General features: G+C 48.3%; 3 protein-coding genes and 1 long non-coding RNA gene across 5 annotated transcripts; all 4 read right to left on the bottom strand.

Moving 5' to 3' along the window:
* Positions 1–146: 146 nt before the first annotated feature.
* Positions 147–11,492, bottom strand: LOC117581427 (lymphokine-activated killer T-cell-originated protein kinase). Its single transcript, XM_034268597.1, has 6 exons — positions 11,488–11,492; positions 5,763–5,767; positions 3,801–3,812; positions 1,460–1,725; positions 978–1,321; positions 147–921 (listed from the first exon to the last, which is right to left on the bottom strand). Exons 4-6 carry the CDS (start codon positions 1,717–1,719, stop codon positions 530–532), a joined length of 996 nt encoding a protein of 331 aa, XP_034124488.1. The 5' UTR covers positions 1,720–1,725; positions 3,801–3,812; positions 5,763–5,767; positions 11,488–11,492; the 3' UTR covers positions 147–529.
* Positions 2,150–12,660, bottom strand: LOC117581424. Its single transcript, XM_034268592.1, has 9 exons — positions 12,119–12,660; positions 8,673–9,775; positions 5,519–5,682; positions 5,075–5,432; positions 4,804–4,996; positions 4,504–4,735; positions 3,612–4,439; positions 3,404–3,543; positions 2,150–3,343 (listed from the first exon to the last, which is right to left on the bottom strand). The coding sequence occupies exons 2-9, from the start codon at positions 9,764–9,766 to the stop codon at positions 3,176–3,178; spliced, it is 3,177 nt and encodes a 1,058-aa protein (XP_034124483.1). The 5' UTR covers positions 9,767–9,775; positions 12,119–12,660; the 3' UTR covers positions 2,150–3,175.
* A 523-nt stretch (positions 12,661–13,183) lies between these two features.
* Positions 13,184–19,063, bottom strand: LOC117581429. Its single transcript, XR_004573654.1, has 2 exons — positions 18,973–19,063; positions 13,184–13,288 (listed from the first exon to the last, which is right to left on the bottom strand). It is a non-coding gene; the product is annotated as an uncharacterized LOC117581429 (long non-coding RNA).
* A 1,105-nt stretch (positions 19,064–20,168) lies between these two features.
* On the bottom strand, positions 20,169–23,720 carry LOC117581425 (nuclear exosome regulator NRDE2). 2 transcript variants are annotated; one of them, XM_034268593.1, is made up of 3 exons: positions 22,860–23,720; positions 20,572–22,806; positions 20,169–20,493 (listed from the first exon to the last, which is right to left on the bottom strand). In XM_034268593.1, the coding sequence occupies exons 1-2, from the start codon at positions 23,640–23,642 to the stop codon at positions 20,587–20,589; spliced, it is 3,003 nt and encodes a 1,000-aa protein (XP_034124484.1). In that variant the 5' UTR covers positions 23,643–23,720; the 3' UTR covers positions 20,169–20,493; positions 20,572–20,586. The 2 variants fall into 2 exon arrangements, with proteins under 2 accessions (XP_034124484.1, XP_034124485.1); XM_034268594.1 differs by having other exon boundaries at positions 20,169–20,474.
* Positions 23,721–24,510: the final 790 nt, after the last annotated feature.

Raw genomic sequence — 24,510 nt, 5'->3', positions numbered from 1 at the left:
TCAACAGCAGACCGAACCCAGGCAATACCTTAGCTAACTCTACTATATATAACATGATCTAAGACTAGTGACAGGCAGCGAATCCGATCCGAAACTACAGCCCAACAAATTATATTCCAGCTGAGCAACTGAGCAGAAAGAAAAACTTATATTTTGATGTATGTATTATTATTTTGTAATAAATCTAAGAAAAGTGTAATCGAAACTCGAAAGTACAATTTATTACTCGTGATGGGAGTCTGGAGAACTCTACGAGTTTACACAAGGGTTCGGTATTCAGTTCAACATTTAGCAGTTATTGTCAGAGGAATGGAATCTAGAACTATTTCCTTGTTGTTCTTTGCCAGGAAACGCCTTTAAATGATTTTGTGAGTGCGGAGAATTTATCTCTGGGCAGGTCCCACAATTGTTTCATTATTTTTACATGCTAATTATAATCGAAGTAAGGATATTTGTGTGCTCAACATTCAGGTTTCGTGGCTAACATTAAATGCCAAACGTGGTGGAAGATTCGATGCGGTCAGCTTGCTTAGACGCTGGGCGCATTATTCTCGAGACACTCCAGAATGGTGCGCGCCGAGGGGCGATCCTCGCTTAAGGCATTCGTGCACAGGTAGTAAAGCTCGACAATGGTGTTGTAGTCTTCGGTTAGTTCAAAGGCCTGCGGTAGCGGTGGACGTGTGCCAAATGCCGACTCCATGTTACTCAGCGCTGGATTGTTCTCCTTGTCGTCCGTCTCCGACAGCTCTAGGGAGCTGTTCATCTCGATGCTGGCGTCGTAGCCATCGTCCAGCGGCAGTGTATGCGGCGGCACGAGGGCCAATGTCTCGTAGATAACAAGGCCAAAGCTGAATATGTCAGCCTTGCTGTCAATTGTGTCCTGGCAGTCAATCACCTCGGGTGCGGACCACAGACTGGTGCCTGCAACGACACATCAGATCCATGTTTTTTGGATCTATATTAAGTGTAAGACTCACCCACGTAGCCGCTGCTCTTCGCCTCATTGTTCTCATCCAGTGGCAGAGACACACCAAAGTCGCACAGCTTGCAGATCTCGAACTCGCCTTTTACGAGCACATTGAAGGACTTGATGTCGCCGTGCAGCAACTTGGCCTCGGTGTGCAGATAGTCCAGCCCTTTGGTAACGTCCAGCATCATTTTGAGGATTTTGTCAGAGTCCAGGCGTCCCAGTTCCTCGTCGAAGCGCTCTTCCAGTATCGAGCCCAGCGAGGTGTTGCACATCTCCAGGGCCAGGCTGTGTGCGCCCTCTTCCGATGGGATTTCGGCGCGGAAGCCCACAATGTTGGGATGCTTTAGTTTGCTGTAAATGTAAAGGGCTCATGGTTAACGGTAAACAATTTCCGTTTGTTCCCCACAAACACATGCAAATGCAGGCTCAACGCACACACACACACACACACACACACACAAATCACGACTTGACGCACGCAGTACCCACCGCAAGATGTCCGCCTCATGGATAATGCGTTCGCTGATATTCTGATCCTTTTGTGCCAGCGAACGCTTGGTGATACTCTTGATTGCCCACGGTGAGCGCGGTTGGCCTAGGCGGGGCGAGCGATCCAGGAGATAAACTTGAACGCCGGTGCCATAGCCCAGGGTCTTCAGCATTTTTGACGGCGGTAAGCGAACTGGTGTGCTCATGTTCTGTAAGTTCTCCACATGCAAATTACGTAGCTTTCCGCGCGGCGTTTCCATCTTGATGTTTGGCAAAATTGTTCTACGGAATAGAGTTTAAATGCTATTTTTAAGGCGACGGGCGAGTGAAGTTTAAATTGAAAAACAGTGAGGCAGTGCGACCGCGGAATTATTAATAGAATATACCGTACTGACCCTCAGAAATATACCGAAATATACCAGGTTTTTAAGGTGCTAGAAAAGCGAAGTCGCAGAATAATAAAGAATGATCAAAATTTAGCTCTTTCTCGTTTTCTCTCTCTTACGGAATTTTCCTCTTGTGAGCCTTCTGACTCAACGTTAAACGTTCAAATATACTGAATATACCATAGCAAACGCCCTGCAATGAGTGTGAATGCCACAAATGCCCGGACAGGGTTGCTCTGATTAAGAATACCAAAACAAGCGCGCTCAACTTTTACCGTTTCTTTTTGAATTGAAATTTAAGTGATTTCAGGGGTTTTGTTTATAGGTACACAAGTTTATTCTCTAATACACTCTTTTAATATTAATTTAGATAAAAAAAAAAACAAATGCATAACAAACATTTAACATAGTTCTCTTAATAGTTTTCGCCATCAATTTATCGTTTCTCATTTTGTATGTGCTTCTGCCAATATCATTCTCTAACTTACAGATTCTATTCTGCGGAGTCTGGGGAATTGGAAACGGAAACGGAATCCAATTCCGTATTACACTTAGAGCCTAGCAACATTAAACATCTATCAAAAATGTTCGTACAGTAAATTTAGTTTAACTACGCCATAAAACACACATGTGTGTATGTGTGTGTGTGTGTGTGTGTTTGGTTGTACATACATTAACATTTTAGTGTTGTATAGAGTTATGCATTTATGTATGTTTGTTTGTATCTATGTACATATGTATGTATGTAGTTGGTAACAGTCTTTTATCACGTTTAGTTTTGGTTATGCACATGCTGCAACATGCATAATTTATGGTACATAGGTATACATATATATTTTTGTATATATGCACATATATTTAGCATTTAATATTTAATTTAATTATATTCCGATTTAGACTAAACTAATAATTGTTTTATCCTTTCCAGCACCTCGTCTCGGTGTGCGGCTCTAAATTTGAAGACAACCAACACTAGACTCTAACTCTACATGGTACATAACGGGTTAAAACAACAAACAAACAAGTATGTACTGCTGGGAGGGAGATGCTCACGCTCACTGCTGCCCAACACTGAAACACCTTTTCGCGTTGCAGTTTTTTTCGAGGTTTTCATTGGTTTCACGCGTTTTCAACTTTCAACCAATGAACAATTTCAGTGTAGTGTTGGGCTTTTTGCTGCTTTCCAACTAGAATAAAATTATGGACTTGTTCCATCATTGGCTGTTGAGCTTGCCTGCCAAGGCCAAGACAAGACAGTTGTATCACATCATCGATGAAACCCTTCTTCAGTTCGAGAGTCAATCCTCCTACTCTCTCCTCTGTCTTTGTCCTATACTATCCTGCTGTCGGGATCCTCACGTGGATCCTCATTCTGTCTGTGTGGCTCGGAATCCGAATTCTTAGTTGTGCTGACATTGCTGCTGGCCTTGTGCTGCAGCCGCACCTCGTACTCGCTCTTGATGTTCACAAATAATTCACTTTGCTTTTGATGCTCCTGCTGCAGGAACAAATCGAACTCCATTAGCTATCAAGGAGGCTGCTCTGTGCTCGGGCTTACCATGATCTCATCGAAACGCTGATTGGCATGCGGCAGCTCGTATCGATTGCCCTGATCCCGCAAATTTCTGGCCACATTCAGCTGCTGCGACAACTTGCGTCCAATGTGATCCAGCGACGTGTTCAGCACATGTTCGATCTCTGCAAAGAGGAACAACAGAAGCTGTCAGGTGTCAAGTCTCAGCCATGGGATGACCTAAAGCGCTCACCTGTGCTGGGCACAAAGCGACGCTTTGGCGCTCTAACATCCTCCTGTTCCGGCGAGCCTGAGCTGCTGCCTCGCTTCAGTGGAGCACCTGGCACCTGGCACACCTCGCATTGTGCGCCGCCATGGCAGCTGCATTCTGCTTGGGAGCTGTTGGGTGACTTTACGGCCGAACCTTGAACGCCGCGCAGATGCTTGGCTGCTGTGACATTCACCACGCTGATGCTCTTTGATATTGAGGACTTTACGGAGGCTGCTTCGGGCGGCACCAGTGCCAAAGGCGGCGTCTTGGAGCTGCCCTGGCCATGGCGGGCCTCCAACAAAGCGGACGAGTGACCCAGAAAGGAGGAGGAGCTGTGATGCGTACGCGAATGATGCTGATGATGCTGATGATGCTGCTGATAGGAATCACCAAACTCTGACACGCTGCGACCGCCATCATCTTCATCATCGTCTTCCTCGTCGTCCTCCTCATCATCGTCATCATCCTCATCGCCCTCCAGCTGGGACGGATCCTCATTGGATTTTTGCAAATTTTGTATAAGCCGCAGGACGGCCTTCTCCAGCAGCGCTGGGTGCTCGGAGGCGGGCACATCGATGGTGGACTGAGGAATCTGCGTGTTGATAATCACCGAAAACTTCTTCTTCATCTCCTGAACACGCCGCTTGCCCTCCTCGTCGTCCAGCAATGTGTTGACACAGACAAACGAGTGCACCTTGTTGGTCTCCTTGTCGATTTCCAGGTAACCCTTGGACTGCAGGTAAATGATGTTGCCATTCCGAGTGAACAGACGATACGTCGACTCACCATACGAGCTGTTACAGTCGTACACTGAAGAAGGGATTAATGGGTTAGGACTGGGACCTTTGCAGCGATCGAGGAGAGAGTTTCTTACTCTGTCTTAGGGCTACGATCACCCAGCGCACGTCGTCGTTGTGCATAAAGGTGAAGGGACTCAGATTGCGCACCTCGTCTGTCATGTAGCCGGCCACAATGCCGATTCGCTGATCGCAGTCGATGATTCGTCCATCTATCAGATGGCGAGTGCGATACTCCAGCGTATTGGCATCGATCAGGCGGCTGGCGATCTTCGGCGGACGGATGATCCGAGCACAGGCAGTCAGTACCTAAACGAGACAGAGAGAGAGAGAGATTGCTTATGGTTTGGGATCGTGGATCATGGTTTCAAACTCACAATATCATTGCCGCTGATCGTGTGCAGAGGAATGACATCGTCCCGACCTCGCGTCCTACGTATCAGCTGCAGGCTCGAGCTGAAGGTACTGGAGCGTACGCCTCGAGGCGCATCATCGCTACGGCGAAAGCAGCCATCGATCTTCACCACCTCATAGGCCGTGGGCTCCGAACGAGGCCCCGCACGAGCCAATCTGCAGAGACAGAGAAAGAGAGAGAGAGATTCAGATAATAAGTTGTAGTGATTAGTGATCAGTGATCAGTGATCATACCTCACGCGAAAACTGCGCCTATCCTCGCGCAGCTTGCAATCGATGTAATCCTCCTCGGACTTGCTGCGCAATCGCGGCTCTCCGTCTGCGTCCGAGTCTGTGGCGTGCACATCGAAGAGATTCTCCAGCTCTGTGGGTATCAGCTGCTGTTTGAGCATATTCTGGTCATCTGGATGGGTGATCTGCATGATGCTCTGGCCATACAGATCCGTCTGACAGTGACCCAGATGCTGCTCGATGCTCGACGAGATCAGCAATATATGTCCATGGCAGGTGACGGTAAGGAAGAAGCTGTCCAGCATGCTCATCAGTGTGTCTGTGATCTGTGGCCGCTGGTGTTGTAACGTCTTGCCGAAGGCTATTGGAAAATCATTATTAGTTTTGCCATCATCGATCAGTGATCACTGATCATTGATCATTGATAATTGATAGTTGATCGCTTACCATGCTTCAGCCGCAGTCCGTGGGCAGCAAAGCGCAGCACGGCCGTCTTGTCCACACGTCTCGGGGACTCTGCCACATGAGGCACCATCGTGGAGAGCTCTTGGATTGAGCCATTGAGTTTGTCGCGGCGATTCTTCTCCGCGCGGTTGCGTGCCTCTCGACCGCTTTAAGAGAAAACAAAGGCAACATGATTAAGGTTGAACAAAGATATAAAGCAGTTGGTTAATCGTTTTCCTATTGGGGTAGGTGCTGACGAGAGTTGGGAAAGCCAACCAACCCACCTTTAATTGCTAAGCTACTGTGTGTATGTGTGAGAGAGAAAGATTGCATATAGCTAGCTATAAGAGAACGCCATAAGAAGACTCAACAAAGGTGACACTTGCTAATCGATTCGACGATCTATCCCAGGCCAGAGCCGGCATGAATTTGTATCAAGCAGCTTTACCGGCTCAGCTCGCTCTCCCTCGGTTCCCCCGCCTGTCATGAATTGGCATTTGGCTATGGGGTTACGCAGTCGCATGGCATGTTCTATGTATATACATACGAGTGTGTGCTATCCGGCTAGACGACTATCGACTGCCGACTCTCACAGTCCATCAATAATCAATAATCAGCAACCAGATGGCTTTCGTTCGGGCAAGGGAAGTGGCGCCACAGGGGGGATCAGCCAGTGGAAGCGATCCAAGTGCAATGATCACGTTCGAAACGATTCGGATTGGCGCTCGTCTTAGCTACCACTTTTGATTGCATAAACTTCTCGTTCTCGCTCTCGCTCTCTCTCTCTCGTCCGGCTGCCCCTTTGGGTGAGTAATTTATACGGAAATGCGGAGAGCATTGCGTTCGATTAGCAATGGGCCACCAAATTGTTGCGTTGCGTTGCGAACCCCCCTCCGCGCCACTGCACTCCGCTCGGACCCAGGCCCGTACTGATGTAATTTATTTTAGAACGCAATTGCAAAACAAGTTCGCAAATTACGAGTGCAAAAACACACACAGGCACACACACACACAGACACGGCGCAACGAAGTGCATGAGTACGAACGAGTAATGTAAACAAAATCATAAACAAGCAGTGCAACTCTTACGACTGTGCGATACCCGCTAATAATGGTCCTGCTTATTGCATTAATATGTTCAGCTTTCGGTTGGGAAAGCAAAACACAAATGGGAAACACATAAAAACTGCACTTATTTCAGTAGAATTTGTGAGGTTTTTGTTGCCCCAACTGGCTCATATTTGTGGCTCATATTTGACACAAATTCAATATGCCCTCTCTGCTCTGTAGATGTGGGGAAGGAAACACAAATTTGCCTGTACAAATATCGACAACCCGCTGTTTGATGTGCTCGTAATTATGTAGCTTATTGGAAACACTTCTCTACACGCCAACATAACCCTCGTGGGGGGTAAAACTCGTGCTAATTAATAAACTTGAGCATGCCCAACAAATTGCACTCCAATGAAGTGGCTACAGCATCTTAATGAGCGGCGGAATATTCACTCAATAAGATACATAAATTATCTCCTGCAAGATTTTACGCGTGCCGGCAACAAGAACTATACGAAATGCGCAACAGCCATCAAAGTCATCAAAATACAGTCGCGGGGTGCGCGGTGCGGGGTACTCCGGGCAAGTGCAGCTTGCACTCGAATGAAGTGCGATTTCGCCAATTAGGATGGCATTAAAGCGAACATAATGAGCGGGCCAGGGGGTAGGGGCTGCTAAAAAAGAGTTTTGCAAACGAGCGATGCGAGAAATGCAATTTGAGACTTCGAATTAAACTAATTGGGCAAAAGTTTTGCGCAGCAGAAAATTCTATTTAATTTACACAAATATTAAAGTTTGCTTTTAAACTTTGCAAATGGCAATTAAGGTCGATTTTATCTAGATATAAATATAGCTAGTGAAATCATGTTTCAAATATGTTGGCATGCAGCTTCGAGTTGTAAATTGTAAATAAAAATTATGAGTGCAAAAAGTGTAGACGGTTGGTCCACGGGGGTGAAATACCAAAAAAGTTGTATTTATACTCTTTTGTTGGTACACATCGAAGCAGTACCCTAGAAATCCGGGCCCGATTTCTAGTGGTGTTTCTAATGCGGGACAAGTGGTCAAGTTAATGTGGCTTTTGGCCACTCGATGCGATGTGTCTGTTCGGCTGCCTGTCTGTCAGTTTTTCAGCTGATTGCAAGTTCTATTCCGTGTGTATGTCATTGTGCATGAGTTGTGTGTGTGTTTTTGTTTTTGTTTACACAACTTGTTGCATTTTCCTTTTGCTGAATGGCAAAGTGAGGCGCAGAGCTACGCCAACTGTTCGTTCGTTCGTTCGTTCGGTCTCTCTCTCTCTCTCTCTCTTACTTGTTGCTGCCTTCTGCTACAATGTAAGCGCTAACTGTACTCGCTCTCGCCGGCTGCTCCAGCTCTCAGTTGCGCTGCAGTGTAATGCACTGGGACCTTGAAACCATGCAGAAGCAGGGAGAGAGAGCAGTGCGAAATACAGTAGCGAGACAGGGATGGCTATGCAAGCGCACATCGAAACGCATTGGAATGGGATTTGGGCAAAGTCAAGCAGTGCAACGGTACAGCAAAAGCAACAGCAACAGCAAAAGCAAAACAAAATAAGTGCACAAATAGAAATATGGCAAAGTACATAAGGAAACAAATTCCATATTCAGTTTATGGTCTGCCAATCAAGTGGGGAGCGGGGCTGACGTGCAGGGATACACGCGTGTGCAGCGCCGCAAATTGGCCAAAATGATGAATGATGGAAAAAATCTGAATGTGTTCGCGGGTTGTCTGGAGTACGAAAATAAATCAAAGAAATTTGATACAAAAATATAACGACTCCCCCCCCCCCCCCCCCCCCTGCATAATGGCACCATGGGCTCGGTCCTAATCAGCCGCAGCAGAGGGATGTGCAGCTAATTGAGCGGGGCCAATCTTCAATCCAATCAGACCAGACCAGACACTCGACGGGCGGTGTGTGTGGGAAGGAGGAGGAGTGGATACATTTTGAATGGGAAACAAATTGGCGCCTGCGTCTCGGCCACGAGTGGATTCCATCTCAATTTTCACAGTGGGGGATCAGTGAGGCCGCAAGGTTAGGGGGAGCTGCTGGAGGATTGCTGGACTAGTGGACTAGTGGACTCACCTATTTGATAGCTGGAACATCTCCATCATGGTCTCGTGCGGATGCGTGTGTGGATGTTGATGCGGATGCTGATGCGGCGGATGGTGGTGCGAGTGCGAGTGCGGGTGCGGGTGCTGGTGTGGATGCGGCGCTGGCATATGTGGATACTGATGATGCAGCGGATGCAGATGCGTCGTATGAGCGCCAAAGGAGCCTGGTCCTGGCCCTGGTACTGATCCTGGTCCTGGTCCTGTACCCGTTGCGGTCCCGTTGCCACCCGTCTGCGGCCCGTAGCCACCATAGCGGCCAACACCTCCAGCAGCTCCTGGCGCTCCGCGGGAGCTGTACAGCGAATTCGGATACCACATATTCGGATAGAAGTTGGGCGAGGTGGGTGCCGCTGGGGAATGTGCATAAGGGTGCTGCAGGCGGCCGCCACCGTTTGAGCTGGAGCCCGCCGGCGAGCCACCAGGCGCACCTGCAGGCACTCCCATGCCGGGTGGCACTGGACTGCCCGGCGATCGGTAGTTGAAATGATGGTACACCGAGCTCGATGGCGGACGCAGCATCAGTTCGCAGTTGGAAGGCGTCGGCGACTGGTAGTAGCTGTTGGCAGCGCTCCCGCTGCCGCTTGCCCCGTAGTCGGAGCCCAGCACGGAGCTCTCATTCTCGTCCGGATAGCTATCGTCCAGCTCGTTGCTGCCATCGTCATCCCCGGCATCCGGGTTTGCTCTTTTCGCTTGCAGTTCCAGTTCCAGTTCCAGTTGCAGTTCCAGTTGCTTTTCCGCAGCTGGTTCAGGCTCCGCATCTGCGGCGACATCTGCGTCGGGATCCCAGTCTATGGCGTTTGGATCGTCGTATTCGGCCAGGCTGCAATCGGGTTTACTCAGCGAGAGCAAATCGCTGGCAAAGACGGAGCCAGCTCCGCTCTCAGCTCCGAAATCAGTTCTGCTTGCAGTTCCACTCGCGGAACCAGTTCGCGGAACAGCCACTGCCTGCGGCTCGTCAAAGTAGGGAATGTCTTGCTTGAGATCTTCAACGTCCTGACTTCGACTCTGCTCCTGACTCTGACTTTGACTCGCGTTGGAGCTTCTGCTTCGGCTCGTCCCCTCCATGTTCTCCAGCTGAAACAGATAAGCAGGCAGAAAGAGTTTGAAAGTTCAATCAATAAAATATTTCGATTGTTTAATTATTATTATTATTACTTTATTGTTATTTTTGAGCTTTTGTTACCATTTGTTTTTCGCATTCGTTTTCCAAATTATATTCGAGTATTAAAAATAGATTAACAAAAATACACAAAATCCAATTGGACGTTCCTGAACGTTTTTTTCGTGTATTTTTATGATCGAACTCGTAAAATTCTAGCGGCAATAAACGACTGTGAGGCCGTGAGTCATGGTGGTGCGGCGGGGGAGGGTACCGTGAAGGGCGCAAGTGTATGACAAAAAAAAAAAAAAAGAGTAAAAGTAAAAGTCAAAGTCAAAGAACTGCTAGTGAAACTTTTATACACACATATTCTTTTGGTTATTTATATGCGACTCTTGTCCTAGTGCCGCCTATAAATAATACGCTAAACTATAGATCCGAGTATATAAATAATATATAAGTAGGTGTATAACACACAGACAGTCCAAATACATATAGCAGCGCTTTCATGTCGGATCTTTGAACTATATTTACTCCTCGCTTTGTCCATGCCATTGCCATTCCATTGCCATTCCATTTCCTTTGTCACACATACTCATATTTCCCTCTTCTGATTCATGATCATACTTTCCCTCTCGAACTTATCCACTAACCTTTTGCTCTTGAACAAATGCTATATATTCAACAACAATTGTAACTCATCAGTTACCCAGCAGACAGCAACAATCTCAGAATATATCAGTTCCCATTGATCCAGCAAACATTGCTAAAAGGTATACGAAAGACAGTCAAAGCGTATTGTTTAATTCGTGTGAATAGAACCATTCTCCCATTGCTCTTCCCTATCGCAAAGTCTGGCTATCAGTCATTCGCCCACCCTACCCCCCCCTTTGCTTGGGCACTGCTCAGCCTCTGCTCAGCTCTCTGCACAGTCTTGAAAGAAGTGCAAGTACCCGGGGCACTGCGAATGGAAATGTGGTGGCGGCTAAGTAAATACGCAACCCGAACAAATACTTCGCAAGAAAGTAACTAATATGCGATTCGAGTGCTCTTATTTTTAGTTCATTATCTGTGCATCGCGGATAGATTATTTTTTATTTTATTTTGCACTATTCTATATGCTGTCTTGTTGGGTTATATTTTTGAATGCAACACTTGCTGGGTATCCCCGCAGTCGAAATACTTGACTGTAGCGCGCCTGTTTGCTTTTTCTAGCTTCATACTTTGTTTTGTAATTGTTCTCGAGTGCAACGCAAATAGTGGGGCAGGGGCAGACTTGTGTCAATTGCTGCCAAAATCGCCAGACAGCCGTTTGCTAATCTCAAGAACTAATCAAAGGAGCAGCCCCCGAGCAGAGCTTGCTCATCCTAATGGCTCATAAATATGCAAGTATGTGCGCCAGAGCGACTTCATATCATCTACATTGCAAAGCAGACAGGTGGTAGAAATGCTTTGGGCCGGTTCCGCTTTATTAGGCTGTGAGCTGTGTGAAATGTATATATATGCATATGTGTGTGTGATATTTATACGGTCTGGTCTCTGTGTGTTGGGCAATTATAATCTTTGTATTTAACATGAGTATAGCTCTTGATAAACCGCCAGTGTTGACAACGACAACGCCGACACCAACGCTTATTTGCTCTTCTCGATTGTGTGTGTTGGGCCAATGACCATGGCCAGACGACACCCACAAAATTTGTTTGTGTTGTTCATATTAGTTACATTTTGAGTACGAACTTGGGTTAGGCACCCACACTGTAGTGTTCTCTAACACTTGTAGCTTGTCTGCGCTGCGTAAGCGGAAGGTCAGTTACAGCTAGCGCTGGCTCAGTAGCCCGCTCAGTGGGAGAGCCAAGAGATCTTGTAGTGCATAGACCCCACTGAAGGTTAAGCAGTCACAATGAAAGTTCACTTTTAACCCAACTTTTCGCTGCTGCTGCTTTAAGGCAACTCAATCATGGGAATATGTAGATTACTGCCCGTGGGAGAGACGAGATGCACGGGAGAGCTTTCACTACGCAAAGAGTGAGAGAGAGGGAGAGAGAGGAGCGCAGCTAATGTGTAGATCTAACGGTTTAAGCAAACCCTCGCATGGCTGTCGCCACCTTTTTCCTCCCAAGCCCCTTCCCCTACCCCTTACCCTTTACACCACTCAGCGCTGACGCTTAGCCTTGAGCCCAACATACATAAATCAATCATTAAATATTTACGTCCAACACTAACGGTAACAATAACAACAACCATAACAATCAAATAAAAGCGAAAAAGAGGCGCAGAGACGCTTGGTGGGGAGAGAGGCAAAAATCAATTTCACTTACATATTTTGCGCTGTTTCTTCGTCTTCTGCATGAAGCGAGCGTTCGAAAGCTTTTCCTCGCTCTTTCTCTGCTCTGCTCTCACTCTGCTGCGTGTGTTTTTGAGGAGCGCGCTCGCTGCAAGCTTTCTCCACCCGCTCACGCTCTCGCGCGCTCTGTCTGTGCGGTTTGTTTATTTCGATGGCACTGCCCCTCTGCCCCGCGCAGCACCCACCCACACTCTCTTTCCCTGGATTGACAAGACTGTCTGTCTCTGTCGCTGTCTCTGTCCCGCTCTGTCTCGCCTCCAGTGAGGGCTTTTTGGAGTGGAGTGGAGTGGAGTGGCGCTGCCAGGAGTGCTTCGCCCTCCTTGCCTAGTCTGAGTGGCGGGGGGGGGGGTGCGGGTGGTGGTTGGTGGGTGGTATTAGAAATTTATATATTTTGTATTACTTTGTTGTTGTCCTGATAGCTCTGTTGTGCAGTTGCAATTACAGTTGTTATCTTCTACGGCTGGGCTGGCTTTTTGTTTCTGTCGTTACTTTTGTACTTCCATTTTTGTGCTTTTTTATTTACATATTTAAAACAAACAAAAACACAATGCAACAACAATAAAAAACATTTACAAAAAAAAAAAAACAACAGTAACTGGCAGAATTCTATACTTTAAGTATTTTGTTCTGGGACGTTCACTTTTTCACCGGTATTTGCATGGTACGAGTTTTCATTTGTCTAATTTTTGATTTTTTTGTTGTTGATTTTTTTGCTGCTGCTTAAAATAGTTCTAATATTTCAGTTAGCCAAGTTTTCGGATGGCATTTTATAGTTTTACTCGCACTCTCCTGAAGAGCAGGCAAAAGTGTTTTTGTTTTTAACTCACGCACCGAATACATTATCAATTGGCGTGGAAATTGGATTATGTCCATTTTCCTGCATTACACTGTTCAGCAGGTACAAAATAAATATTTTGTTTGGCGGTGCTGCTGCTGCTGCTGCTGCTGCTGCTGCTGCTGGTTCTCTTCACTTTTTCACTTTTTATTTTTATTTTAATTTGCATATTTATATTCTTATTTTGATATATTTTTTTGTTGCTGTTGTTTTTGAAATATTTGTACAGCTGGAGGTAGTTTTTGGTGTTGGATCTGTTGACGTTGTTGTCTTCGCAACAAGCTTCCAGCAAGTGCTCAATGATTGTTGCTAAAGAACAAAACAAGTGGAGAAAGTAAGTTGAAAAACAATTTGTATTTAATGAACTTCATTTTCTCCTTTTAGTTTTTAGCATTTTTTTTGTTGTTTTTTTGTTGTATTAAACACACGAGCAACAGAATTTGCTGTTTTTTATTTTAAATGGATTTTTAATTGAGTTTAAATTGAATTCTTCATGGCACTTTTTCGGCGTTTCTCTGCTTATAAATAATATGCCGAAAATGATTCCCTGTGTGAATTTTATTTTGCTCTCCAAATTTAATTCAATTTTAATTGAAACAAAAAATATTCTACAAATTTTTGGCGTCAAAGCAGTTCAGACTTTGACTCCCATTGGGTGTGCCTGTGCCTGTGTGCCTGTGTGTGTGCGTGTGTGTGTGTGCGTGTGTTTTTTAAACCTGACTAAAATATAATTCGGATGTTGCTGCGGCCTGCGTCTGGTTTTTGCTAATTAAATCATTTTAATTTATGTATGTACAGTGTACATATTTTATTGTGTATTTCGACAAAGGCGACACACGAACAAAAATTGTTGTTTTGTTGATCGAATCGGGTCTGTCACCTGTTGCTGTGTTGCTTTGTTGCCGCTGCTGCTAAATGCTTCTAAAATTCGTTTTTGCATTAAATATTTCATTGTTTTTTGGGCTCGCGTGAAGCTTTTGATGAAAATATCTACATATACATATAAACCGGTTGCTGGAGCCGCGTCGCAGTTAGCACCAGTCCCCTCCCCCCCCCCACCGGGAGGGCCGCGATGTGGCTCCACGTCTTTCGATAAGTAAGTACCAACAGATTGGCTTGCACACACGTGAGAGAGTCTCGCGAATATGCATTTAATATTCGATTGATTGCATCCCAAAAACTTGTGCCAATCCTTCGATGTCCATGCCACAGTCCATGCCGACAGGCAGGTACATATTATGTATGCAAATATGTACACTTGCATGTATGTGTATGTACAACATTGTCTAGTTGTGTGAATTAAGCTCAAGTGGCGCTTGGCATGCCAAATCAAATATTACCAAGCCAAACGCAAGCCCAACCCAAGCTCCTTTGGGGAATCAAATTGTGTGCTTCTGTTTTGCTTCAATTCTTGTTCCTGCCCAAAAGCTTTCCCCCATTAACATATACATATACATATACATGTGTATGTGTATGTGTGTGTGTGTGGGGGTACATATTTATGAGTGGAGCAAGGACAACTGAATCATGAGCCACTGATGTTCTGCGCTGCGGGAGTGGAGGTGGTGCGTGTGCGTGTGCGTGTGCGTGTGGGTTGCTCGTTCGTTCGTTCGCCCAATTGCGTATATGCCTGTACCAGGGTCCAACTACAGTGAGGCTACCCTCCCTCTCTCACTCGCTCTCTGGTGTGACATTGCTTGAAGTTTCCTTTATTGCTGGGGCAGCACTGTGCTTGGGGGTTCCTGCCTGGGGAGACATCGCACGCACGTCGCAAAACAACAATCCTTGTGAGCATTTCCCATTTGCAATTGTTTGTGCTGCGGTTGACAGGCGACATTCCCCCCCCCCCATCCAGCACTGACTTGCACAACCACCCACACACCCACACACCCATGCGCTGCGCTGCCGAGCTGCGCTGCGCTGCCGAGCTGCACTGCGTCTTCTCTTTCCCTCTCTGTCTGTGTAACTGTTTCTGTCTCCCGCGGAGGTTCGCATCTGGGGGCCTGGGTCAATCACCCGACTGCGGCTCGTAATTGCAAAAAAGAAACAACAACAGCAACAGCAACAGCATTCAAATGTAATGTGAACAAAAACCTTTTCTGCTCTACCCGTCTCACTCGCCGTTTCTATTTCTTACTCCCTCTGTGTGTGTGTGTGTGTGTGTGTGTGTGTGTGTGTGTGTGTGTGTGCTTTTGCAGTCGGTTTATTTGCATTTCAGACGCGACGTAGAAAAAAAAATTAAAATAAATTCAAGTGCTTCGTCCCAAAAAGAACAAAAACAAAAATTGAGACAAAATGTTGGCGAGCAAAAGGCAAAAAAGCAATTTGGCATGGCAGAGAGCGGGGTGGGTCGGGGGGCGGATTGCGGGTGGCGGGTGGCGGGTTGCGGGTGGCGGGGAGTGTGTGTTGAGGGATTATCAAAAAGAATAACAAAAGCAAGAGCAGAGCACGAAAAGACAGCCAGAGAGCGAGAGAGAGAGAGCAGAAAATAAATAAATTATATAATTTGCTTTGACGTTTGCTGAACCCCCACCCCGCCCCCAACCCCTTCTCCACCCCCTACGTTTGCGGGGTTTTTGTTTACATTTTTTATAGTTAAAGTTACATGAAGTGCCGAGCAGAGCGTATACGCAATATTGCGTATACGTATCGCTCTCTTAGGTCTATAAATAGAGCAGCAACTGACAAAATAGTTCGTCCGCAGAGGATCAGTGGGGCCGAGGAATCTCTGGGCGGTAGGCTTCCCTCTGGCATTCCTTCTTCAATTTAATTGACTGTGAGACAGCTTCTGGGCCAAGCGATTACACATACACACAGCAAATAATGGAGCCCTGCCCACAGCACGTCCTTGTAGCTTGCGAAAGGAATTACGCGCCATTCCCGCCTCTGCCAGCAGCGAAAAACAGGCAGCAGCCTCCACTCTCCACTCTCCACTCTCCACTCTCCACTCTCCCTGACTGCCTGCTGAGTCGGTGTCAAGTGCTTGCTCCACTCTCTTGTTTGTTTCTTGCTTTGCTCTCGCCTGCAGAGTCTGTCTTTGCCGGCTCGACCTGCTCTAATGCTGACGCTGACGTCGTTTTTTTTTTGCCAACATTGGTGGGGACATCAGGTGGTGGCTGTCCAAAAATAGCAGCACGCCCGAAGGCAAAGGGGGAGGACACTGTCGCAGCAAGAGGCAAGGCAAAGAGAAAGAGCGGCAGAGAGAGAGCGGCAGAGAGCGGCGACCCAGAACGTGGTCATTTGTGGATTCAGTGTACTTCTGTGGCTTGGGCACGTTCCGTGCTAAATTCCGTTTCGTGTGCTCTCTGATCTCTGGCTCATCTTTACATAACCTACCCGAAAAGCGACGCAAGGCGAACGGCAAACGGCAAACGGCGCACTGAGCGTATGCGTAATGTGCTTGTAGCCAGAAGATTACGCATACGCACACTCATTGAAATGTTAAAGCCGATCTATGGACTGGCAGCCCAACATGGCGTCAAGCTATCTGGAAGTCGCTTCGTTCCCACTCCCTCTCCCTCGCCCTGCCACAATTCTCAGCCAATTAAGATTCGATTTATCGATAAAGCTTGCTGCTGTCATTGCGTCTAATTTATGGATCAAATCAGATTGCTGCCAGCAGCAGCGGACCTGCAGAGCTGTCCAGCGAATACAAACTAGTTGCCGATCATCGAGTGGCTGTGTGAGGATCAGGCGAATCTATGATGGTCTTTCGGGGGGCATGGCACAATCAAATAATTAGCAGCTGTATCCAAGCGACGTACAACTTATTAATAGTCTAAATAAATACACGATATTCGGCCTACGCTTTGAAATGCTAGACAAATTTATTGTCTAGGTTAGGTTATCAATTGCTCTCGCTCAGGTTGCTGGGATCTACGCACCAGTACAGGTTCGGCTTTTCTGCTGCTGCCTCAGCTCCAGCTCCCCGTAGCGAGCTTTCAGCTTCTCGGCGCTCTCTGTCGCTGCTCGCTCTCCCGCGCTCAGGAGCAGCGCTGCCTGGCTGTTCGCTCAGACGCGACGTCAGCAAAACAAAATTGTATAAAGGCGACAAAAACAACAACAAATCGAATACACAAAAGAAAATGATAAAGAATGTACATACTTTTGTACATATTTATGTACATTTTGATGCTCAGTTAAACGCCCTACAACCCACCCGGCACCCCCACCAGCAGTCCCCCTGCCCGCGCAGCGATATTCCCGCCACCACCACCACCACTCGGCAGCCCTTTTGTGGGACATGCGACGAAGAAATTAATTATCAAACATAAAACAAAACAAACCACGCAAACATGTCGAGCAACAACAACAAAAACAACAGCAGAGCCAGCGAAAATAATAAAAACAAAAACAAAAACAAAAACAAAAAACATAAAAACGCAGGGAAAACCTTGAAAAAATTAAAATCGAAAAAATTCGACAGAGAAAAAAAAAGATACAAAAAACCAAAAACCAAAAGCAAACGTTTTTTATTGAACGAAACTTGGAATTTGACGGCAAAGCCATACGAAAAGTGTTGCTATTATTGCTTCACTTTGCCCCCTTCAAAAAAAAATGTGTAATATGTTGGCATTATTATTGTTATTGTTATTGTTATTGTTATTAGCTTTTAACACTGCTCGGTTTCAGTTGTGTGCTGCGGAGGTGCCGACTGGCGCGACAAGTTCAAGGGTTTTGCGACCCCATCACACTGTACTTTATACTACATACATACATGCATGTAGTACGTATGTATATGTAAAATATACTCCACTTGTCCGTCCGGCTATCAAAATGAGCACCTTGATCTCTCGCACACACGCACAGGCAGCAGGCAGCAGGCGAGAGATGTGGAATGCTGCTGCCGGGGCATGCCCTACCGCTTATCACCTGCCCAGCCGCAGATCTTCTACATTTTATAAAGAACCAAATATCAAGAAAAACAAGGGCAACAACTAGGCAACCAATCGGGTTTCAGTGTCTGTCTTTGGGGGTATCCTTATGGTCGATAGAGTGTCTGATCTGATCTGATCCGATCCGATCCGATCTGATCGGGTCTCTCGGGTTTGATTATTTTGTCAAGAGGCAACAAATAAAAATACAAGCAACAAAATTAACTAAACCAAAAAAAGAAACTGGAAATTCATTAATATGTTAATTTCTTGTTTGTCTTGCCTCATTGATTGTGTCTGTATCTGTGTCTGTGTCTGTGTCTGTGGCTGTGGCTGTCTTGAAGTTGTTGCTTTTATCGTTGGCTAAGCAAATTTGTGAGGATTTCTGGCAAATGGGAAACATATATTTCCCCAAAATGCTTCTGGCCACTGCCAGAGCTGCAGTACTCGAGTTTCGATCACGCTCCTTTGAGGCGATCAAAAGGCGCGCGCGCAGCTGATTGCAAGACACTGACATACATAAATGCATACATATTCATACATTCCTACATATGTATAAGCTCACGTTTCATATTCACTGTGTGCTGCTGCTGCTACAGTGAAAGCTCGCTGTGATGCACACACGTACGCCGCCGCTCGGGCAGAAGAGCTTTACCTGTAAGTCGTTTGTTTTGTTGCTGTTTCTTTCTATGTTTTGGCAAATATTTTCACATTTGTTTCGTTTCAAACTTTACACAGAGCACACACACACACACACACACACACAATGAGTTGCAACCAATTGTTGTGTGTGTGTGTTTCGGCGTTTCAGTTGTTGCTGCTGATGTTTGCTCTGGTTTTGGCCTCACTGTTTGATGTTCCAATTCCATTGGTTAGCGTTTCGGCTGCTCGAGCGTGTTCTTTACATTTTCGAAACACACACACACACACACGCACACGCACGCAGCACTCGCACTCGCACACTCACAGAACAAAATAAAAATAATAGTAACAGTTGATGTGTGTAATAATAATAACAAATAAGAGCGGGTTGGCCTGGGGTGGGTTTGGATTTTGATTTGGATTTCGAAACAGAGAGAAGCCGAAACAGCGTCAAAGATGGAACTGCGAGAAACAAACCGAACGAGCGTACGTCGCGACGCGTCCGTCCCGAGCCGCTACAGAAACAAAAATTAATTACATATATTGAAATCACAAACTAAACTAATCAGCCAGACCAGCAGCAGCAGCAGCAGAGCAGAGCAGCAGAGCAGCGGAGCAGCAGAGCGGCGAGCGTTGAATCAGCTGCATGAAAGCTTGCTCACAGCGTTCGGAGAGCGGAGAGCGAAAGCAACAACCTGCGTTGCGTTCCAAAAGCTGGCTACGTCGTTGGATGTTGTCAAGAAGACCTTGGGCTAAGGTTTCCGGCCGGGAAGCCGTTACATCGCTCAGATTGTTGTAGCATTTACACTACAGCGTTTGCCAAACAGAGACAGTCCGATAGATAGAGAAAGAGACAGAGAGACAGAGACAGAGAGAGAGAGAGCGAGCTTTTTGGCATCAGAGTGGAGAGCGTCGCGACAGTTTGTCGCTTTTGAGTCTATGAACTTGACGCTTGAATTTGATGGCACGGCATGGCATGTACATGCCTCCCCGACACAACACAATCACCACACACCACAACCAACAACCGATTTTTATAAACACAAACACATAAAGCTTGAAAAGAGCAAAAGAGCAGCGGCTGAGTAGCTGTTGCCATTGCTGCTGCTGCTGCTGCTGTTGCTGCTACTTATGATTATTTACTGTTGTTCGCGCTGCAACAACAAAAAGGAGTAACTGTGAAACAGCGAGCTATGCTGGAGGCGCCACCTCGCCATCCGCTGCAGCAGGGGGGCCTAAGCAAAGCGACGGACGCGTCGTTGGACTTGGACTGATGCCGACTGACTGAGTGCCAAGTGGCAAGGCGAATCCTTAAGGCTGCTCCCAGTGCTTTCGCTTTCCGTTTTTGAGAAAAGCTTTTCGCCCCTCATCCCCACCTACCGCTCCTGCTCCTTTTGGGAGCCCCCGAAACACACACAAGTTGAAGTGGCCAAACAGGGCGCATACGCAACATTTCCAAGTGCCAAGTGCCAAGTTTCATCCCCCCTCGAGCGCCTGGCCTTAGAAAGGAGTGAGGCGCTCCTGCTCGCTCGCTGGTATACGAATTCCTTTGTAATCTTTCGATTGGTTAAACACAACCAAAATACTAACAAGAGTCGCAGATGAGGCTACGACGCCAAGATACCCGCTAACGCGAGCTAATAAGTGCTCGAGACAACAATTAGGCCCTGCGATTCCTCACACTTTCAATTTGCAAAATATAATTCATAATTCTCATAAAGACACTGAGTTTGAACGATAATTGTGGCCTCTCTCTCACAGCATTTTCGATTCTAGGCGCTACTCGAAGCCATGGCGACGCAATGTTGAAGCTTTCCATCAGTTGTTCATCGTTTTTGTTCGCGAGTAGCTCCAAATGCTGCACTCCCAGAAAGTGGTTGCTTTTTTGCAACATAAACGCTTCAATTCTTCAATTGGATCCTGCAATGCCGCAGCCTTGCGGTCTCTCTTCTGTAACCTTGAAGCGCACTTTTGGTTAACTGGAAAAGGGGCTTAAACCTTAATGGAAATGGCGACAAGTGCGGGGATAAGCGGGTGTGGTGCAGGCAGCGTTGCATCGTTTATTTATTTACTTACGCGCAAATGAAATAATTAAGCGTGCTGGGAGTCCCTGAGGATATCCAACTCCTCAATCATCGCGTAGATGCGCAGCTGCTTCTCAATCATGACGTCCTGCAGGTGGCCCAGCTCCTGCGGCACATACATGGCCCCGTCCATGTAGAGCGCCTTGTCCCAGGGGCACTCGTCGAGGGCGGTGAGCAGCACCTCCTTGCTGCGATCGAAGCTGGTGTACTTGTCGGACAGGCAGCGCAGGTAGCAGCGCCAGTAGAGCGAGTTCCGCCTGAGTATCTGATACTGCTCGGCCTCGATCTCCGACCGCTGCACATTCGTTGGCAGAAATGTCTCGAACACGTGGATCACGCGATTCCGTGCGGCCAGCTGGAAGGTTATGTGCTGACCCACAACAGCCTCCACTCCGGCCGCGTGCTCCTCCAGGCTGAGGACGTAGCGGCAGCGTGCAGCCAGCACCAGATGGAGCACGGACAGAATGCCGCCCTTGGTGCGTATGAAGCGTGCGCGCTGCTTGTACCAGGGCAGCTTGTCCACGGTGGCCCAGCGTCCCAGCAGGGCCATGTTGCGCGGAAACTCCTCCAGTCCCCGCTCCAGCAGCTGCACCAGCTGCCTGCTGCTGCTGCTGCTGCTGCCCGGCACCTGCAGCAACACCGTGTGCAGCTCCAGCAGCTGCTCGCGCAGGAAGCGATGTCGCTCGCTGCTCAGAACTCTGGCTGCGCCGAAGCGTGCCTTGAGCAGAGCGTGGAGCAGCTGATCGGCCTCGTTGGCACGGCCCAGCAGGCACAGGACGAGGCAGTGGCAGCGCAGCCCCAGCAGCAGCTTATTGGCCGCAAAGAACTCCTCCAGCGCCATGGTCGGCGGTGCAGCGTCGAGCAGCTCAAGCTCCGCCTGCACGAGCCCCTCGCTGTGCTGCAGCGCCGCAGATGTGTCCGCAGCTTGCTCCTCGCTGAGCGGCGCATGCTGCTGCAGGCAGACACATGTGAGCAGCTCCAGCGCTTCCTGGCGTTGATTGCGCGCGATCAGCATCTCCGCGTAGGTGGCGTAGGCGTGCATGAGATCGGGCTGGACGAGACGCTCCGCGGAGCTCCGCTGCCAGGCGACTACGTGCCGGAAGACGTTGAAGGCTGGCGCCGGATCGCTGTCACCGTCCAGCGCCTCGTACTCGAACATGGCCAGCTCCGTGAAGAAGCGCGCCACCTGGCGATTCTCCTCCTGGCGCAGCAGCTGGCGAATGCGTTGCCGCGCCTCCTTCAGGTACTCTGCGTTCAGCTTCTTCATGAGCTTGCGAATGACGAGCAGCAGCCGCTTGAAGCGAAACCACAGCAGAATGAATATCCGGCGCGAGTTCTCCTCGTGGGCAAAGGCCTCGCTGCACTTGAGCAGCAGCCCGCAGACGGTCTCCTCGTACAGATCGCTGCCCAGGAAGTGCGGCATAAAGCTGGGCGTCACGCTCATCTCTCGCGCGAGGTTGAGCAGCGCCAGCGAGAAGTTGCCGGCATGCCGCGCGGAGGCGATGTATGTGTGGCGATCCGCCAGAACGGCCAGCAGCATCTCGACCGCCTCCGACTCGCCGATCTGCTTGATGCGCGTGCACAGACGCTCCGCCAGGCAGTGGCTGCGCACCACGGGCACCTTGGTCACCTGCACGATCAGCAGACACAGATGCAGCCGATTGCAAGCCGACTTCAGTGGGTAGACGTACGAGCAAACGTCGGCGCTGAATACCAAACGCTCCGCATCGATGTTCTCATCGCTGGCCGAGGAGTTGGCGCCCAGCGTTGGGTACGGCAGATAGCAGTACGCCTGACGCAGCAGCTCGACGCGCGTCCATATCTCTGGCAGTGGCATGCCCGACTCCAGGACGACCTCCTCGAAGTCAATGAGCGGTCGCTCGCGTTCCGCCTGCGCCACCAGGCAGTCCGCCTCCAGCCCCATCACATTCATTTCCAGGGCCATCTTGAGCATGGCGAACATCCGATTGCTGTGCCCCATTTGCCGCAGAAAGAGCGCGCAGTTGTGGAAGAGCTTGAGCATTATGGGGTCCGTGTCCAGCGAGTCGAACCTCTTGCTGTCGTCCGTGTGTCCCAGGTGCATGCGTCGCATGCTGTTCTCGTAGATGCGCAGCACATCGTTCGCATTGCACCTCGCCATCGTGCCCTGCGTGGCCATAATCAGCGCTGTCCACAGCGTGTACTCGAACGGATTTCGCTCCAGCAATTGCTCGATCAGCAGCGCGACCTAAGGGCAGGGTTTATTTTTGGGTTCATTTTCAGTTGAGTCACTGAGCTCACCTGACTGGCCGGATAGGTGGCGGATGCCGTCTCTATGTACAGCTGTAGGATCTCCTCGTTGGAGGTGTGCTGCTCCAGGGCCAGCTTGAGCGCGTGCAGCTGCTGCTCGGAGACGGCCAGACGGTTGGCCCTGTCTGGATTGCGTCCCAGCAGCTGGTGCTGCCGTATCCAGTGCTCCAAGCGCTGCGGCTCCCTGGCCACCAGCACGCGGCACTCGTTGAGCTCCGTGCGCACCGCGTCCAGCTCCTCTGGCGTCACTTTGCTCTCCTTCTCCACATGTTTGCCATAGCGGCAGCGCTTCCAGTCCACCTTTCGGTGCTGTCCGAACCCCTGAAAGGGCTGACTGACATCCCTGAGGCGGCGCAGCTTCGGTATGTAGCGGGGACGGGAGAGGCGAGCCAGGCTCTTGACTGTCAGGTAGCTGGGATTGTTCTTCTTGTCCACATAGAAGCCGTCGCTGGCATCGAACTCCAGGCGGCGCAGGGCAATCGCAGGGGTTTCTCTCTGTTCCGGCGGCCGTGGGCTGCTGCCCTCTATCGAGCTCTCCTCATCCTCGCTGGAGCTATCTGGCGGTGAGCTGTGCGTTCCGGGTTTCTCGTCGGCAATCACCTGGCTGCCCACAGCGAAGCTTGTGTTGTTTTTCCAGCCCTCCGTTGAGGATTCACCGGCGAATGCTGCTGCTGCTGCTGATGCTGCCGCCGCCTGTGTGGTATCTTCAGTCTTTGCTTCTTTGCCGGCTGGAGGCGGCTTTGATGCGCCGCCATAGGCTGGAAACAGTGACATGCTCAGTGATTTGCAATCGTTTAATGTTTCAAAATACAATAAAACAAGTGGCGGCAAACAAAGAACAGCTGGAGTAACAATCAGTGTGACAGCGCACTTATTGATCAAATATACCGCACGACCCTCTAAAATATACCAAAGTATAACTGCTCATTTTTAAAACATACCGTATATTCCTCATTCCACATATCCAATATTTTGTTCTTTGTTTCTACCGTGTCATGCACCCCTCCTTGAAGTACTTGTTTTGTATTTCAGCATATCTGGCTTTAATTTTCTCTTCCGAGTAATCCATTTTACCATCACCATTTCAACATGGTTGCGTTTATAATTCTGCCTAAAAAGGTGTTTCCCCTATTTTTACCCATGCGAAGAATAGCAGACTTACTAGGGTTAAAGCTGAAACCCAGATCCCCACATAGAAGGTTGAAGTCATGCAATTTTCCCTGTAAATTTTCAACAGCCTCCTCAAGATGTTTTCTATGTGAAATAAGGACAAAATCATCCGCAAACTGAACTACTTGTGTATACGTTAAATAACAGAGGTGAAAGAGAATACCCCTGTGGTAATCCACCTTGTACCATCTCCACAGCATCACCCATTTTTATACCCGCTACTCGCAGAGTAAATAGCCGAGTCGATTGAGCCATGTCTGTCTGTCCGTCCGTCTGTCCGTCCGTCTTGTTGAGCTCCTGGATCTCAGATACCATAAAAGCTAGAGCCCCCAAATTTTGCATCCAGACTTCTGTATGCTCACACTGTTACAAGTGTATTTCAAAATTGAGCCCCGCCCTCTTCCGCCCCTGCAAAAGGGCGAAAACCTACCAAACCTACAATTTTAAAGATAAAAGAAAACATAAAACGCCA

Source organism: Drosophila guanche, unplaced genomic scaffold (assembly GCF_900245975.1).
Source record: "Drosophila guanche unplaced genomic scaffold, DGUA_6, whole genome shotgun sequence".
NCBI classification, from domain to species: domain Eukaryota; kingdom Metazoa; phylum Arthropoda; class Insecta; order Diptera; family Drosophilidae; genus Drosophila; species Drosophila guanche.
Note: the sequence above shows the minus strand (reverse complement) of the source record. Positions and strands in the feature narration are given on the sequence as shown.